The 20,022-nt window shown below is 41.7% G+C and overlaps 1 protein-coding gene across 2 annotated transcripts in view; it reads right to left on the bottom strand.

Annotated features, from left to right (window-relative positions):
* Positions 1 to 19,682, bottom strand: part of LOC308504541 (zinc finger protein 248-like) — a 40,762-nt gene extending 21,080 nt beyond the window's left edge. Inside the window, exons 1-3 of one of the 2 annotated variants that reach the window (XM_081065365.1) lie at positions 19,600 to 19,682; positions 17,526 to 17,686; positions 12,096 to 12,222 (exon numbers count right to left, since the gene is read on the bottom strand). In XM_081065365.1, coding sequence (XP_080921491.1) covers positions 12,096 to 12,222; positions 17,526 to 17,540 — 142 coding nt within the window. In that variant the 5' untranslated portion in view covers positions 17,541 to 17,686; positions 19,600 to 19,682. Of the gene's footprint in view, positions 1 to 12,095; positions 12,223 to 17,525; positions 17,687 to 19,259; positions 19,575 to 19,599 lie in introns of those variants that run through there. The other variant, XM_081065366.1, reaches the window with a different exon arrangement.
* Positions 19,683 to 20,022: the final 340 nt, after the last annotated feature.

Here is a 20,022-nt window from a genome sequence, read left to right as displayed (position 1 = left end):
ATCCACACTCTGAGCACTGAACATGAGCTCTGCGGAAAACTGTCCCGGGGCCACAAAGTCCCCAGGCACCTGGCTGTGAAATGGGGGTGGCAACCTCTGGATGAAGGAAAGAGCGTTACCAGTGTCTGAAACGCGGGGGAATGGGAGACAGAGGGCCGTGCCTGGCTAGGATGTTCACAGGGAGCAGCTGCGGGAGACAAGCCTGGACCATCAGGCAGACTCGTCCAGAGGGCCTTGGAATTCGGGCTGAGATGCACCCAGCTCAGCGCCATCCGGGGAAACCTGACAGCAAACAGTAGGTTACACAGGACAGTGCTGCCTGTGCACTGTGGGAGGAAGAAGGGACAATTCCTCCTTCACCCCTCTGACACTCTGACTACCAAAGACTGAGCGTCACCGTCTGGAAACACGGGTCAAGTGTTTCTTTAGCCAGCTGACAGAGCCACAGGCTTCTCCAAGTCCCTCCCGGCCTGCACCTGCTCTCCACACTGACTCCAGGGTCTTCTGAGAGGCGTCCCAGCCCTAGAGATGTTTCCTCTGGTCCTAGCAGCCTTGCCACCCTCCCCATGACCAGAGTCCCGAGCCACACCTTTCCAGAAGTAGGGCTTCCGGCTGAGATTGGCTAGCTGCCAACCAGGGGAGCAGGGAGCCAGATGTGACATCCCCTGAGAAAACGAACGGAGACCTGGAACACACAGGGACTGCTTGTATTTTTCAATCATCAGACCTTGGCCTTTTTGATTTATGGAGCTTCATAACTGACATGCCAGGACGGCTAACACGTCCAGTGGCTGCTAAAGAGAAGGTCCACACGCATCCCACCGACCTGGATTCAAGCACAAAATGTACCCTTGGTGTCCTGTCAGTTTTCAGAAGGCAGGCGCTACCTCCTCAGCCACTGCAAGTGGTAGCCACTGCCTCTACCAACACTATCTCCCCGTCCACCATTTTTTCCCTGTTTTTCTTTGGAGACATCTGTTTCGATTTTTTGTTTACTCTCTCTTTATATGTCCAGGTTTTAGGAGTTTTCTTAGTGATCCAGAGGATATGAAAAACTTCATTATTCACATATTGGGAGACAGCCGGGTAGGCACGCAACACAGTCTGAAAATAGTTTGAAGGAAGGAGCAAGTGGTCCTGGATTTTATTGTGGCATCAGAGAATGGAGCCAGAGTGAGAGTTGCTATGTATAACTAACAAGTTATAATAAGCCAGGATTTGTGTGGTTTAAACGGCCTCATTCATGCCAGGCACGGAAGGGGCCGACTTTATGATTATCTTGCCCAGGTGTGGAGCAGAGAGGGCAGAGGACATGAGAGGTTTGTCAGCTGTCAGAGATAGACATCAAAAATGTAGACAGACTATTTACTATGGAAACCTCAAACGGAATAAGCCCAAATAAATTCATACCAAGAAACAAAATAGTCAGACATCTAAAAACTAAGGAAACAATTGTGAAAGCAGCAAAACAACAGCATTCTTAACTATAGTGGAAGAACAACTGGAACAGTCACATATCACGAGAAACCACTGAGCGTATATGAAAGTGGCACGATATTCAAGTGCTAAAAACTGTTCACCCCTAATTGGATTTGCAGTGAAAATATCCTCAGGAATGAAGTGTAAATCAAGACATTCTCAGGTGAAGCAAAATTTAGACAATTTTTCACAAGCGGGACTACCCTAAAAGAATGGCTACAAAAATTATTTTATAGATTGAAAATGTTAAGGGATCTTAAACTATCAAGAAAAAGAAAGAGCAAGAGACGAGATAAATAAAAATGTAGACATAGCAGTCCTCTCTTATCTGTGGGAGATACATTCCAGGAACCCCCAGTGGGTGCCTGAACTGCAGACAGCACCAAACTCTGTACATAGTATGTTTCGTCCTATACATACATACCCATGATAAAGTTTAATTTGTAAATTAGGCACAGTAATAGATTAACAACAATAACTAACAATGAAATAGAACAATTATAACAATATACTGTAATTAAAGTTATATGAATGTGGTCTCCTGCTCCAGGCAAACTAGCACAAATTACTTTTTCCTCCTTCACAATCACAAAGGAGATTTTCTTATTGCAGATCACAGCAACTTCAGCATATGACTTTTTCTTCAAGACAAGAATGTTTACCTTTGATTTAAAGGAGGTTCTTTACAGCTTCTCTTGGCATATCTGAATTGCGAGGATTGGGCATTGGGGCTATTATGAAGTGAAATAATGGTTACTTGCAAATAATGGTTACTTGCAAACAAAAAAAATTTAATACCCTGACAGTTGATCTCATAACCGAGATGGCTACTCAGTGACTAACGGTAGCATAGACAGCATGGAGACACTGGACAAAGGATGGCTTATGTCCCACGTGGAACAGGCCAAGATTTCATCATGCTACTCAGAATAATACACAAGTTAAAACTTGTTATTATAATTGTTTATTTCTGCAAATTTTTGTATGCATGATTTTAGAACCTCGGTTGACCCTGGGTAACTGAAACCATGGAAAGCAAAACCATGGATGAGGGGGGACTGTTGCCATGCAACAGCCTACCTGTCTGTCTCCTCATACTTGCCCCTAAAGAAAGGAGCGTCTGAGACAGATCCTTTCAGGGACTTTGCTTTACCTTTGTGCTTACACCTTATGTCTCCCTGTTTGGCCCCAGAAAGATGGCTGGCTAGTCAGTGACGGGTAAGATGCCCCATGGCGGGGCCACCCAAGCCAGACACAGCTGTGGCTGGGGACCATCTGGGGAACTCGCGGGGTGGACACAGGTGGGCACAGCCCCCCACCTTCCACCAGCTAAGGAGAGTCTCTGCCTCTGTGGCTGCATTCCTTCCCACAACCTGCAGGGGAAGTGATTCAATGATGTGCTTTCCATTTATTCATATGCATAAAGGTTTTGTCCCTTGGGGAGGTACACACATCCTGATACTTACACTTCCGCTGCCTCCAGGCAAGGGTGATTGGTTTCAATCAGTTTCCTATTATAATGTATGGGATTCACAGATCTTGAGATTGACAAGCTTTATCTCCTTTACTTCTTCACCTAACTAATAAAAGCTATGTGGTGGCCCTATTCGGTGCTCAGTGCTTGAGGCTGGAGCCCCTTGGCCCCGTTTGCACACTATTCTTGGCTGCTGTATTTCTTAACCCTGCGCCATGCTCCTCACTCCCCACAACTCTTGTTGCTGTGGACGTGACAGAGGACTACTATCAATGCAATAGGTATTCCTTCTGTTTTCTAAACTTTCATGGTGGAAGCAACATTATAACTGTCTGATACAGTTCTTAGTATGTACAGAGAAAATATTTAAGCAAGCTGTATTATAAATGAGGGAAGGTGAAAGGAGGTACACTTCACTCAAACTAATAAAATGTGAACACTAGCATCCTCTGATGATTTATATAAAATGGAATTCCTAGGGAAACCACTATAAAGAACTATATACAAGAAACACCTCAAAAACACTACAGGCAGATCAAAATGGAACTCAAATATTTTCAAAGAACCCACAGGAAGGAAAAAAAAAAGAGACAGAAGAAAATAATAAACAGCAGCAGCAACCCTAACATATCAATAATTACATCAAATGCAAGTTATCTAAAGACAACTTTGAAAACACAGTCAGATGAATGCAAAAACAATCTGACTATATACTGTCTACAAGAAACTCATTTAAAAGTAACAATGTAGGGATGTTTAAAATAGATCAAAAAAAGATATATCATGTAAACATTAAAAAAAAAAAAAAGCTGAGGGTCTTATATTACTACTGTGTTTCCCCTGAAATAAAACCTACCCGGACAATCAGTTCTAATGCATCTTTTGGAGTAAAAATTAATATAAGACCCAGTATTATATTATACATATTACATTACATTGTATTGTATGAGACCCAGTCTTATATTAAAGTAAGACCAGGTCTTATTTTAATTTTAGCTCCCAAAGACGCATTAGAGCTGAATGTCTGGCTAGGTCTTATTTTCGGGGAAACACGGTATCAGATAAAGGAGACTGCACAGAAAAGAATATTAAGAGAGACAGAGAAGGACAGTACAGAATGATTAAAGGAATACTCCACGAAAATGACATATCAGTAAGAAATATGTACATCACAACAAAAAAGCTTCTAAACATATGAAGCAAAAACTAAGAGAACTAAAAAGAGAAATAGATAAATTCATAATTATAATCAGACCCTTCAACATCCCCTTCTAGCTGATAGAACTACACAGAAAAAAAGCAGAGATACACAACTTAATAAAACCATCAACCAACATGCTGCCATAGACATTTATAGAAAACTCCACACAGTAACAGCAGAATACACATACTTTTCAAAACTCTATATAGAATACATACCCCAATAGGCAATATCCTGGGCCATTAAAAAAAAAACAAAAGGAAGTTTAATAGAAATGAAATAGAGTCTGTTCTCTGACTAGAATAAAATCAAACTAAAAATCATCTACAGAAAGTTACAGAAAAATCTCCAAATATTTGGAAATTAAACAACACATTTCTAAATAATCTTTCAAAGAGGAAGTCTCACGAAAAAAAATACACTGAATAAAATCAAATAAAAATATGTAGGAGGCTTCTAAAACAATGCTGAAATAAAAATTTATACCACTAAATCCTTATATTAGAAAATAGGGGGCAGGCCAGGTGGCTCAGGTGGTTGGAGTTCCGTGTTCCTAACTCCGAAAGCTGCCAGTTCGATTCCCACATGGGCAGGTGGGCTCTCAACCACAAGGTTGCCTGTTCAACTCCTCGAGTCCCGCAAGGGATAGTGGGCTCTGCCCCCTGCAACTAAGATTGAACACGGCACCTTGAGCTGAGCTGCAGCTGAGCTCCCGGATGGCTCAGTTGGTTGGAGCGCGTCCTCCCAACCACAAGGTTGCCGGTTCGACTCCCACAAGGGATGGTGGGCTGCGCCCCCTGCAACTATCAACGTTAACTGGACCTGGAGCTGAGCTGCACCCTCCACAACTAAGACTGAAAGGACAACAACTTGAAGCTGAACGGTACCCTCCACAACTAAGATTGAAAGGACAACAACTTGACTTGGGGGGGAAAAAAATCCTGAAAGTACACACTGTTCCCCAATAAAGTCCTGTTCCCCTTCCCCAATAAAATCTTAAAAAAAAAAAAAAAACGGGAAAACTCTCAAGTCAATCACCGAGATTCTATCTCACGAAATTAAAAAAGAAGAGCAAACTGAAATCCAAATAAGCAGAAAGAAGGACGATAAACTCCATTCACGATAAAATTATCTAAAAAAACTAGGACCTCTGAAATTCCTCACCATGATAAAGAACATTTACAAAAAACATATAGGTTCTGGTCAAGATGGAGTAATAGGCATAGGCTGGGCTTGCCTTCCCTCGTGACCACATCAAAATTACAACTAAACTATGAAAAAAAGCATCACTGAGAATCACCTAAAATCTTACTAAACTGAAGCTCTACAACTAAGAACACACAGAGGCTGGTAGGAGGGGCAGAGACGCACAACAGGCTGGTCCCACACCCGCATGTGACCATTAAATATTGGGAGGAGTATCTCGGCTCCTGGAGGTCCCAGTCACATCCCATCCCAGGGTTCCAGTGTCGGGGAGAAAAGTCCCCATAATTTCTGGTTGTGAAAACCAGAAAACTGTGACTGGCTGAGGTAGAGGGTTACTGGAGTCCCAGCTGCTCCTCTTCAAGAGCCCTCTAGGACTCACAGACAGAATCACTGGCCCTGAGCTCCCATGCTGGGGCAGCAGCTCGGAAGGCGGCAGGGACAGTTGTATGTTCTGGGATGGGGGCTGGAGAGGCAGCTTTTTCCTGGACGGAGGAACTGGCAGAAGCCATTGTTTCGTTGTTGAGCCCACCCCTTCCCAGCTTGCAAATATAGGCTGCCACCATATCTGAGTCTCTATGAAGCTAGCTATTACCCTTTGTTCGCCATGCTCTCGTGATTTGAGAACCAGCCCCACCCAACCTTCAGACACATCCAAGTCATTTCCAGTGGCTTTTTCATAGAAACCATCTGCCTTAGCTCGTGGCGCAGACTTTCCTAGGGTCTCTCAAAGGTTCGGAGAACCTAGACAAGCAGCGTATGACTTGAGCGTATCCTGTACCTTTAGGTGATGAGCCTGAAGGCCGCCGGCACAAGAGGCAGCCGGCCTTGGTTCGCAGCTTGGCCTCTCGAGGCATTTCCAAGCACAGTACGGGCAGCAGCTATCTGCAGATAACTTCATCACTCCTGCCAGGTGTGGCCCCAGGTGTGGCATGTGCTATGGCTGAACTTGACAATAGCGAGTCTCCTCCAAGGTGGTCCTGGGGTGGCATGCCCAGTCGCCAGCTTTGAAACGAGCTGAAGCATCACCAAGATGCCTCGAAGAACAACACACCCAAGGAGTAGATTAGGCAGACACCAGATCCCTGCTGAGGCAGATCCTATTCTGTAGGGACAGCCCCTGCACCACAACTGCTCCACTGTAATCCTCAAACCAAAGAGCCCAAGGGTCAGTCCCTCTTATTGACGTGCAAATAGCAATCAAGGTTCCACTATAAGAGGAGTGTACACACAACCCATACTAGGGACACACCCAGAGTGCATGGCTCAAGTGACCAGAAAACTGCACTGAGCCCCAATGCACACCTACTACATAAGGCTACTCTACTAAGACCCAGAGATATAGCATCCCTACCTAGTACATAGAAACAAACACAGACAGGCAGTCAAAATGTGGAGACAAACAACTAAGTCCCAAATAAAAGAACAGAACAAAGTTCCAGGAACAGAACAAAGTTCCAGAAAAAGAACAAAATAAAGACTACCAATCTACCAGACGCAGAGTTCCAAACAATGCTTATAAGAATGCTCCATGACCTCAGGGAGAACTTCCACAATGAGATAAGAAACATAAAGCTGGAAACACAAAACATGAAAAAGAACCAGTCAAAAATAAAGAATACAATAAGAGAAATGAAGACTACATTAAAGGGAATCACCAGATTAGATAAAGCAGAGGATTGAGCCAGTGAAGTAGAAGATAAGTTTTCTGTTCTCAATTAGAACAGCAAAAAGAAAAAAGAATCCAAAAAATTGAGGAGACTTTAAGGGTCCGCATGGACAACATCAAGCAAAGCAACATTTACATTACAGGGGAACCAGAAGGAGAAGAGAGAAAGGAATTGAAAACCTACTTGAAGAAATAATCACAAAAACTACTCTAACCTGCTGAAGAAAATAGATATGCAAATTAGGAAGCACAGAGAGTCCCAAACAAGATGAACCCAAAGAGGCTAACTACAAGACACATCATAATTAAAATGCCAAGTTAAAGACAGAGAGAGAATCTTAAAAGCAGCAAGAGAATAGCAGTTAGTTACATCAAGGGAATCCCCATAAGACTGTCAGCTGATTTCTCCACAGAAACATCGCTGGCAAGAACAGATTGGAAGAAAATACTCAAAGTGATGAAAATCAAGGAACCACAACCAAGATTACTTAACTAGGGAAGATATCATTTAGAATCAAAGGACAGATAAAGAGCTTCCCAGACAAGAATAAGCAAAAGGATTTCATCACCACCAAACCAGTATTACACGGAAGCGTAGAGGGACTTTAAGACAAAAAATAAAATCGACCATGCATAGTAAAATGGCAATAACTACATACATATCAAGAATTACTTTCTATGTAAATGGACTAAATGCTCCAATCAAAAAATTGGGGGGGGGGTTGAATAGATAAGAAAAAAAACCCCTACATATGCTGCCTAAAAGAGATGCACTTCAGATCGAAAGACATAAATAGATTAAAAGAAATGGAAAAAGATATTTCATGGAAATGGAAACAAACAAACAAAAAGTTGGGGTATCAATACTCACACAAAATAGATTTTAAAACAAAGACTATAACAGGAGACAAAGAAGGACCTAGTAATCGCACTTCTGCATTTATGCATATAAACCCAAATGCTATTTCGAGGGGACACGCTCTTCCATATGTTCACTGCAGCATTATTTACATAAGCCAAGCTAAGAAGGCCAGCTGGGTGTCTCTGAATGCATGAATGCATAAAGAAAAACGGGTACACCGTGTTTCCCCGAAAATAAGACCTAACCGGAAAAGAAGCCCTAATGAGTCTTTTTGAGCAGAAATTAATATAAAACCAGGTTTTTTTTTTTTTTTTTTTTAAACCAGGTTTTAGTTTGAGGGAAACATGGTAAAAACAGGAGACACAGCAGCCCTATCTAATACCGTATTTCCCTGAAAATAAGACAGGATGTTATATTAATTTTTGCTCCAAAAGACACATTAGGGCTTCTTTTACGGTTAGGTCTTATTTTGGGGGAAATACAGCATAAACAATGGAATAATATTTAGCTATAAAAAGGAAGGAAATCTTCCCATCTGCGAAAACATGGATGGACCTAGAGGGTACTGTGCTGAGTGTTATATGTCAGACAGTGAAAGACAAGTGTCACAGGATTTCACTTATGAATGGAATCTAAAGATCAAAATAAACAAAGGAAACAGAAAGAAACTCATAGCTACAGAGAACATGTCAATGGTTCCCAGATGGAAGGGGTTGGGAGTGGGTGAAAAGGGGAAGGAATTAACAAGTACAAATTGGTTGTTACACAGTAGTCATGGGGATGTAGGATATAGGATAAAGAGTACAGACAATAATATTGTAATAACTAAGTATGGTTGTCAGATGGGTACTAGATCTCTGTGTGTGAGAGATGGGAGGGGGATTAAGGGCAGGGTAAAAAAGAGGAAGGGATAAAGAAATACAAACCAGTAGTTACAAAATAGGCATGGGGATGTAAAGTATAGCATTTATATTAAATTATACAGTAAGAACTATGTGTAGTACCAGGCAGTACTAGGCAGGGGGATTACTTCCTAAATTACATAAATGTCTAACCACTATGTGGTATACTTGAAACTAATATAAAATAATATTGAATGTCAACTCTAATAGAAAAATTTTAAAGGGAGGAAAAGATCAATAATATTGTGATAGCGTGGCACAGGGTCAGATGGTGGCTGGACAGATCATGGTGAGCACTTCTGTAGCACAGGGAATATAATCAATAACATGGTGATAACTCTGTATAGTGTTAGGTGGATATTGTTCAATAACTGTCATGACTCCTGAAACTAATATAATGTACGATAGCTGTATTTTTATAAAAATCTTTAAAATATATATGGTTAACATCATATTTAATAGTGAAAGACTTCATCTTTCCCTCTAAGAGTGAGAACAAGACAGAGAAAACAGTGTCTATTCTCACCACTCTTATTCGATATAGAAATCTTAAAGACATTATGATAAGTGAAATAAGGCACTTGAAATAAATACTGAATGAATCCACTTATATGTACTTAGAGTACTCAAATTCACAGACAGAAAGAAGAACAGTAGTTAAGAGAGGGGGAGGAAGAAATGGGGAGATAGGGTGCAATGGGTAGCTTCAATTGGGAAGATGAAAAAGTTCTAACAATTAATAGTGGGGAGGCCCACCATTAATCAGAAGTGGGCCTCCAACAGACATGGAGTATGGACTTCTGGGGTCATGATGCTGGACTTCCAGCCTCCACAACTGTGAGAAATCAACGTTTGTTTATTAGAAATAAAACCAAAAAACCATAGTGACCTCCAATCCCACATGTTGGTGATGATGTAGAGCAACCATAACTATCAGACACTGCTAACGGGCATGTACACTGGCACAGCCACTTTGGAAACATCGGGCAGGTTCCTATAAAGTGACCATAAGAACAACAATACCATCCTTTGGAATATTTACACAAGAGAAATGAAAACAAATGTCCAAACTTGTACTTAAATGGACACTGCAGCTCTATTCCTAACAGCATAAATAAGGATAACCCTACATGTCTAACAACTGGTATTAGGATGACAAATTATGGTATACATATTGAAAGAAATACTACCTAGGAATAAAAAGAATGATGAGATACACAAAAGCATGCATGAATCTCAAAAGCTAAGTGAAGCAAAAAAATGGTAAGAAATTCTGTGTTCATGAATTGGAAAAATCAACAGAAGTAAAATGGCCGTATTACCCAGAGCAATATACAAATTTAATGTAATCTCCACCAAAATCCCAAAGGCGTTTTTTAAAAAAATACAACGAAAAAATCATCAGATTTGTATGAAATCACCAAAGACACTGATTAGCCAATGCGATTCTGAGAAAAAAGAACAAAGCCACACAGATCACACCCCGACTTCAAATTATATTACAAAGAAACAATAATTGAAACAGCCTGGTATTGGCAGAAAAACAGATACACAAACCAATGGAACAGAAATGGCAGTCTAGAAATAAACATATATATGGGCAAATAATTTTCAACAAAGGAGCCAAAAATACACAAAGAAGTAAAGAAAGCTTTTTCAATAAATGGTACTGGGAGAACTGGAAAGCCACATGCAAAAGAATTAAAATAGATTGCTATTTGTTGCCATATACCAAGATTCACTCAAAATGGATCAAAGACCTAAATGTAACATCAGAAACAAAAAAGTACATAGAAAAATACACGGGTACTATACTTACGGAACTTGGGCTTACAGAGGGTTTTATGAATTTCACTCAAAGGCAAGGGAAGTAAAAGAAAAAATAAATGAATCTAACTATAGCAAACAAAAAAGCTTCTGCAGAGCAAAGGAAAACCATCAAAAAAACAGAGGCAATCAACCAAATGGGAGAAGATATATACAAATAACATCTCTAATAAGGGGCCAATATCTAAAATATATAAAGAATTCAAATAACTCAATGACAAACAAATAAAACCAATAATTGAAAGAAATATAGGCAAAGGACCAGAACAGACACTCCTGTCAAGAAGACATACAAACGACCAACAAATGCATGAATTGAGCTCTACTTCACTAGCTAATAGGGAAATGCAAATGAAAACCACAATGAGATAACAATTCACACCTCTGAGAATGGCTATTATCAATAAGTCAAATGATAAAAAGTGTTGGAGACCTTGTGTTTGTGTTGTGGGGGGGGGGGACGATCATACACTGCTGGTGGAAATAAACTGGTACAGCCACTATGGAAAACAGTATGGAGGTACCTCAAAAAATTAAGAGTACAATTACAATGTGACCCAGGAATCTCTCCTCTGAATATCTACCCAAAAAATCTGAAAACACTCATCTGTAAAGGTACATGTACCCTTAAGTTCATTGCAGCATTATTCATAGTGGCCAAGACATGGAAACAACCAAAGTGTTCATCAGTAGAAGACTGGATAAAAAAGAGGTAGTACCTATATACAATGGATTACTCAGCCATGACAAAAGATGAAATACTGCCATATGTGAACATGAATGAATCTTGAGATTATCACGCTAAGCGAAGTAAGTTATATGAAAAAGTCGAGAACCATATGATTTCAGTCTTATGCGGGATATACAAGTGACAGCAAAAATGAACAGGACAAACAAACAAAAACTGACAGATAGACCACACTATGGTTACCAGAAGGAAAGGTGGGTTAAAAAGGGGTAAAGGGGAGGTCAAATATGTGGTGACAGAAGATTTTACTTTGGGTGGTAAACACACAATGCAATAAACCAATGATGCATTATACACTTGTACACTTGAAACCCGTATCATTTTATTAAGCAATGTAACCACAGTAAATTTAATAAAATTAAAAGAGCGAAGAAAAAGAAGCAAGAAAAAAGAGTAAATACTCCATGATGTACATAAAATTCTAGAAGGGAAAACTATTGCAACAGAAAGTATATCAGTGGTTGACAGGAACCAGGGAGAGGGATGGGAGAGGAAAACTGACTGCAAAGCGCTACAAGGAAACTTTTTGGGTTGACAAAAATATTTTATATCATTAATTTGGTGGTTGGCATCACCTACAGACACTTCCAAAACTAATCAAATTATACACTGAACACTGCTGACTTTTAATTCACGCTAATTACACCCTGATAAAAGTAATTTCAATATTAAGAAAGAGAGGGAAACAGAATTGCATTCCAGAGGGAATCAGGTGGTCAGGTCTGCTCACCTACGGAGACGAGGTGGCTGTAGATCTCCAGCATCACATCTCTGTAGAGGGCCCGCTGAGCAGGGCCCAGGTGCTGCCACTCCTCCTGGGTGAACTCCACAGTCACGTCCTTGAAGGACACTGAGGCCTGTAACAGAACATTTCTTAGTCAATCACAAGGGTTCAGAAACAGGTGACATGGCAAATACCTTTGCAAACTAATTTCTATCCGAATTATTAAGAATTTAAAAGAAAATTTTATAAAGGACGCCTATGATGGCCTATCACTGTCTTACAGTGTGAGTGTACTCACATAATTGGAACAAATATTAATCTCATGCCCGGATGTATTTGTATTTATTTCTAAATTATATACCACAGACTGTCAGTTAATATACTATTGATGAGTTTAGTGAATGTTTTTTAGATACAGTTTTATAACTAGGCATCCTGTCATCTTTTCCTGTGCCCTAGTGGACTGTCCTGAGCACTCTCTACGGTACCTACAACCCGTTGGGAGTTCTCTGCTTGGCTAACAGGGAACCAACAAAGAGACACAGGTAAGCACCGGAGGTCGTACGCATCATCAGATTGGTGTTTCAGGCACAATGCTCTGCAAGAGTGAAGAAAGTTTTACTTGGGAAAATAGAGGAGACCAATTTAAGGACCTCGACAGCATTATGCAAAGTGGAATAAGTCAGACAAATACCAGATTATCTCTTGAATGAAGGACAAAGACGGACAATTCAGTTGGGAATTGCTGTAACAATGTTGCTACCCTTTTTTGAATTCAGAGGGATTAATTATGAATTGGTACTAACTGGACAAACGGTTAACCAAGTTTACTACTTGGAAGTACTGAAAAGGCTGCGTGATAAAGTTAGATGACCTGAACTTTTCGCCAACAATTCATGACTCTTGCATTATGACAATGCACCAGCTCACATGGCAGTTTGTGAGGGAATTTTTAGCGCCTCACTGTATTGAGCTCCAATAACTGTATTGGAACACTTTTCCAATTCACCTGATCTGGCCTCCAGTGACATCTTTCTTTACTGGAAGACAAAGGAAATATTGAAAGAAAGACATTTTGATGACATTCAGGATATCAAGGGTAACATGACAACAGCTCTGCTCGCCATTCTAGAAAAGAGTTCCAAAATTGCTTTGAAGGGTGGACTAGGTCCTGGCATCAGTGCAGAGCTTCCCAAGGAGAGTATTTCAAAGGTAACCATAGTGATATTCAGCAATGGATGAGTTCACGAACTTAATTGTCAAACCTCATATTGCTGGCAAGTACAAAGAAACAAAAAACACCTAAGCTCGTACAATAGATGGGTGATTGCCAGAGGCGAATGATGAGGGGTAGGAGAAATGGGTGAACTGTTTTTGTTTTTTAAAGTTTCAATAAATTGAATTTTAAAAAGAAAGTGATGACTTTTATTAAGGTAAATCAATGGGAAGAATGGGAAATGAATCCCTGTAAGACAAAGGAACAAAATTTTGATCATTATATTTCTGTACAGCTGTACCTAGAGAAGCTGCATGAGCAACGAGGTAAATGCTAATGCCATTCTGAGGTAAGGGAAAATACACCTTGTTTCCCTGAAAATAAGACCTAGCTGGACAATCAGCTCTAATGCATCTTTTGCAGCAAAAATTAATATAAGACCCGGACTTATTTTACTATAATATAAAACCAGGTCTCATATGTAAAACCAGGTTTCATATTAATTTTTGCTCCAAAAGACACATTAGAGCTTATTGTCTGGCTAGGTCTTATTTTCAGGGAAACACAGTACATACACATGCCTTGACTTCCAATGATTCGACATACACATTTTTTACCATTATGATGCTGTGAGAGTGATACACCTAATTTATATAACATATTCAACACTTTATTACAAAATCCGCTTTGTGTTAGATGATTTTGCCCAACTGGAGGCTAATGTAAGTGTTTCGAGCATCATGAGGTGGAGTCACACAGCAGCCTAGCCGTCCGGCCCCTCCAGTCTTTCCTTAGGGAAAGACGACCCTACGGGATTGTCCCTCATTGGGGTTGAGTTTATGCTATCCTAAGTCTCCATGTTTGGTCCTTGTAAGCAGGGTCTGCAGTCAAAGACGAGTAAGTTTCCTCAAGGGAGGGACGACTTAAGCCAGACGGAACCCCCCTAGGACCCCCATGAGTTAATATAATAAAGTTAGGAGGTAGCTGTGCCCCTCCTCTAATTCCTTCCGAGATGCTGCTGATGCATGTCTCAACTATTGTCCTGCACCCTCAAGTGTGAAGACCCATTGGAGCGATAAGATCTCCCTCTTCCTGCTTGGCTCATGGGATAGTTTCACCTTGTGAGACTTGCTCCCCCAGGGATTGTATTTACCACACCTTGGTCACTTGGGGATGGTGTGCATCGGTTGCTATGGGACAATTATGGGAATTGGAAAAATGTTTGTCATGTGGTGTAAGAGTTTCGCAGACCCTGCCCCTGATCATGTGATTGCTATTGTAAAAAATCAATAAATACCCACGGTGACCCGATTCGGGGCTCCAGTCTCTTGAGGCTGCGAGTCCCTTGGTCCTCTGTGATTTAACTGTATTTGTCTCTGTCTTTCTTATGCTTTAACCCTCACCGCCTCCCTCGCCTTCCCACGGCTTGTGTTGTGCAGGTCGCAACATCGCAGGGAGACTAGGCTATGAAGTTAGGTAGGTTAGCTGTACTAACTCCATTTCTGACTTATGGTATTTTCACCTTACAAGGGTTTATCAGGATGTAACCCCATCCTGAGCAGAGGAGCATCTCGATATATGGGTCTCTGCTCCTGGTTCGTGTCACACAGCTCCTAAAACCCTTGTAAATTCCCAGGTGATAAGATCACCTGGAGCATCTTTTGTTTTAATGAGGTGACTGTGGGTGGCTCCAGGATGGGCAGTGGTCACCAGAAAGACCAAGCCATAATCAGAAACTTAGAATTTTCAGCCCTGCCTCCCACTTCTCTGGAGAGGAGAGGCTGAAAATAAAGTTAATAATTGATCATGCCTATATGATGAATCCTATGTAAAAGTCCCAAAAGTACGCATATGGAGAGCCTCTAGGTTGGTGAACGTATAACAGCCATGTATCAGGAGAGGGATGCAGCCCAACCCTATGGGAACAGAAGCTGCTGTGCTCAGGACCCTCTCAGAGCTCATACTATGTATCTCTTCATCTGGCTGTTCACCTGTATCCTATATCATGTACTTTAATAAACCGGTAAATGCCTTTTCCTGAGTTTTGTGAGCTGCTCTAGCAAATTAATCAATCCCAAGAAGGGGTTCCGGGGAACCTCACATGTATAGCTGATTGGTCAGAAGTGCAGGTGACAACTGAGACTTGCAGTTGGTACCTGCAGTAGGGTGAGAGCAGTGCTGTAGAACTGAGCCCTTTACCTGTGGGATCTCATGTTATCTCCAGGGAGATGGTGTCAGATGAATTAAATTGTAAGATGCCTGGCTGGTGTTGCAGACACCTCCTTGGTGGGCAAACACAACCCATACATTTGGTGACCAGAAGTGTCGGAAGTAACATATTCTGTGTGAGTAGTAAAGAAGACACACAGGAGAGAAAACTACTGGTTTCTCTAACTCAGCCATAAGCTGAGATTAGAAGAAAAGCAAGGGAATGGGCAGAGGGTCACGTTGAGATGGATGTTCTTCAGTTGTACTCAAGATATCTACCAATAAAGAGATGGAATTAAATACTGCAGTGCTGGTTACATGATTTTGGAACATAAAAGGGAGGTCTAAAATTGACGTATAGAGTCACTGCAATCACGCACAAAATCAGAGCACGTTTTAAAGATAGAAAGGTCGATTCTAAAACTCTTATGAAAAGGTAAAGGATATACTGTATCCAATACAACAATGAAAACAGAACCAGGTTGGAAGATGCACAATAGTGATTTCAAGACTTCTTTTAAAGCAACAGTAATCAAGGCAGTATAGTATTAGCAAAAGGATTGACACACATCAACAGAAAAGAATACTGACTCAATAACAGATACACAAACAATATAAAATCAAATAATTTCCAACAAAGGTCCCAAATCAGTTCAGTGGAGAAGGTATTCTTTTCAAGTAATGTTGAAATATTGAACATGCATAAGCAAAGGTAAGTAATCTAGATCTATACCTGGCATCATAAAAGTTAAGGCAAAAGATCACAGAGTATAATTATAAAACTTACAAAAAAGGAGAGAAAATCTTTGTGACCTTGGTTTAGGAAGATTTTTTTACGTATGACCAAAAAAGCATAACTAATAAAAGAAACAGATTAAAAAATTTGAAAACTTGATTGATTAAACACTTCTGCTCTTTGAAAGATACATGGCTAGAGAAAAACATAGGAGAGAACAATGATCTTTAATAAATATATTTGGAGGGGCCGGCCTGGTTGCTCAGGGGGTTGGAGCTCCATGCTCCTAATGCGGAAGGCTGCCAGTTCGATTCCTGGACTCTCACAAGGGATGGTGGGCTCCATTCGCTGCAACTAAGATTGAACAGGGCACCATGAGCTGAGCTGCCCGCGGAGCTCCCGGATGGCTCAGCTGATTGGAGTGCAGGCTCTCACCCACAAGGTTGCCAGTTCCATCCTCCACTCCTGCAAGGGATGGTGGGAGGCGCCCCCTGCAATCAACAACTGGCAACTAGACCTGGAGCTCAGCTGCACCCTCCACAACTAAGATCGAAAGGACAACAACTTTACTGGGAAAAGTGCTGGAAGTACACACTGTTCCCCAATGAAGTCCTGTTCCCTTCCCCAATAAAAATCTTAAAAATAAATAAATAAAAACATATTTCGTACTCAAAGTATTCACACAACAATCCCCTGTAAGACAGGCAGTTTTTATGAAATAACATACAGGGGAAGAAAACATTACACAAAGGGGAAAAAAAAGATGAAAGAGTCACATTCTTTCCATGAGGCTAATATAAGTGTAACACCAAAATGAGATGGAAACACGGGAAAAGGAAATGGTAGGCTCACCTAAATGTGAGACAGATACTTATTTATAAGTACAAGCAGAAAGATCCCAGCCAACTCATCAGCAAGTAGGGTATATACAGGAAATCGACAATGAATATTAGAAAATTCCTTTTGCTACTCACAGTATTTATAGATTAAAGAAAGTAAGCTACGTCTGTATTTTAATGGATACAGTAAAAGTACTTAATAAAATCATAGTATATTCATAACTAAACTGAAATCTCAGCAAACTGGCAATTAGAGGGAATATATGAATCAAAGGTTACCTACCAAAATCGCACATCAAACACCAGAGCTAATGCTGAAACTGCATATTTTTCTTCCCCCCTGTATTTCTATTTCTCCTTTTGAACTGAATATATGGACCCTTATGAGCCTCCTAAAGCCATCACAATGCAAAGTGGGAAATGAACAAAATGCTCACCTGAGATGTATTCATTCTGCTGCTCTGGGGAGTGTAGAGAACTGCGGAAGTTCGGCTGGGAGGCCAAAGAGGGACGGTGCAAGGGCCGTACCACGTGTCCACATGAGATGGGAAGTGGTCACGTGGACTAAACCATACAGCTTTTCATTGATTGAAATTTTCTATGGTTAAATGACAGCCTAGTTAATTTTATGAATGATTAACATAAACAACTCAATTACGTTAAAGTACACACAGGATAAGGTATTGCTCTTTAATTGAAATTAACATAAAATACTCAGGCTGCATCCCTGAACTCTTTTCCTATGAACACTGCTTACATCTCCAAGGAGAAAATCCACAGAAAGCCCAGTAGAAGTAATGCAGAGGGCTTCAAGGCAAGAAATTTTCATTTTAGTTTTAACTGGGTCACAATTTTCATGATAGTTTTGGTGACTTCCTGTGAGAAACGGAATTGCACTTGTTTTCCTGCTGGCTCTGTCACAAACTATGTGTCTCCTGACAACTCACTGAACCTCTGTGGTCCAATTTCTTTAAAGCTTTCAAAGAGTCAGAAGTAGATCACTATAGAAACCCTTCATGAGTCCTCATTTTTGGGATTCTGTGAGGTCAGGATTAATCAATAATGTCTCATGGGCACGTGTGAGAGCAGCACAGTGTCTGTAAAGAGTGAGTAAAATAGGCAGGGGGGCCGCTGAGAAATAGTGGGGACAGAATTTCCACCCGGAATCTGGCTGCCTCTTACCCCAGACCTCACCCTCACAAGCTCTCCCACAAAGTGGCCTTTCTTGGGAAACATACCCCTGGGCCACACCAGCTCACCCTCTCTCAAAGCCTCCATTGTCACACCAGTGTGGTGGCTACAGCACGTGGCAGTATCTCCAAATTCAGCAGAGGGGCAAGAACTTCTGACCCTGCAAATTTAGGCCATGTTGCTTCCTGCGTTCTTTTGCCTCAGCTCTGAAGCTCTGGTGAGGAGAGTGAGAACAGGGCTGTTCTCTTCCAGGGAACTTTCCTGTTCCTGGAGCCCTCCTGATTCCTACATTACAAAAGCTGCTTTGTTCTGAAATAAATGTTTCCCAAAATCAGACATAGCTCTGGGAAATAAATTCACTTTAGGGCCACAAACCTGACACTCTTGTAATGCATATAATTTCAGACTTAAACCACAGACAACTGCCAGTGCAGGAAGAGCTACCAACCTCTCTCTGTCTGACTTAAGGATTCTGATGAGACACCAGAAATTCTGGAATACATTTGTCAGTGCTGAGTCCATTCGCATTCACTTTCTATTTTATCCCTGGACATTTAGGGACAGATCGCTCTGTCAAGTGCTATGAAGGGTGTAATGATGGTTTCAGATAAATGTGATATTTAGATGAATCCTGAGATTTAAAGCACACCTGCTCATACCGCTCCACGAACCTGATCCTCGGTTTCTTTTTTTTTTTTTTTCTAAAGCCATCGGATGGTTATACCGACCTCATAAAGTGGTTGTGAGGTTTACATAAGCCACCCAAGTGAATAGAAAGAAGTGCCTTCTGAATACAATTGAATTTGTCATTTTCTGACTTGGACATTTGCTTCATAGGCGAGAACCTCTCAGAACGCCAGTTTTCCGATGGGAAACCGGACTCTGAGGCAGGTTCCTGCTGTCGGCCCTGCCCACAGGTGACAGAGCTGGACTCTTCCCGGGCGTCTCAGCCCCAGAGCGCGTCTCTCACGCACACTCACCGCCCGCGCTGTCTGGCTCTCACGGTCCCATTATAAACGCGCTTTCCCCTCCTGCCGCTAAACCCGGGTTTTCTCCCGTCCGGCGGATGGCGGGCCGCGCACAAGGTCCCCGCACCCCGGCCCGCACCGGGCACCTGCTCCTGACCGGGCTCAGTCCCATCGGCGCCCCGGGAACCCGAAGGGCCGGGTCCCCCCAACAGGTCCCGGCGGGCTCTGCACTGAAGACCCCGCCTGGGGGATCCTCGGGATTTCCCGTTCCCTCCTCCACAGACACAAGCCCCCAGGCGCTTCATGCCTGTCCCAAGGTCGTCCAGATTCCCCATCACCCCGTCGCTCTCACTTTAGATACAAATCCTCGCAGCCAGCGCGAAAAACAGGGTCCAAGAGGTGCCCCCTGCATAACCAACGACAGGCGGAAGCCGGGAGGCGGGACTAGAGCTGTACAGGAGCCCACAGAGGCCAGAAGACCCGTTCCCAGGGTCCTGCGCGGCCGCCAGTTCCATATAAGACTACATTTCCCATAAAACACCGCTCCCACTCCTTTCTGCGATTTATCACTTTTCTCCTTTTTATAGATGATAGCAAGATGTTAGACTTGACGTTCTCACCTACCTGGGTTCTTTCAGAATCCAGAAACATTAGGGGTTAAACTTAAAGTTTACCGCCAAATACAATCCGCGGTCTTGGAGAAACACGATTGAATGAGCGATAGCTGCCAAGTCCTTGGTTACAGTTGGGGAAACTTGAATTTGCAGTGTTACTT

Source organism: Rhinolophus hipposideros (genome assembly GCF_964194185.1).
Source record: "Rhinolophus hipposideros genome assembly, chromosome: 11".
NCBI classification, from domain to species: domain Eukaryota; kingdom Metazoa; phylum Chordata; class Mammalia; order Chiroptera; family Rhinolophidae; genus Rhinolophus; species Rhinolophus hipposideros.
Note: the sequence above shows the minus strand (reverse complement) of the source record. Positions and strands in the feature narration are given on the sequence as shown.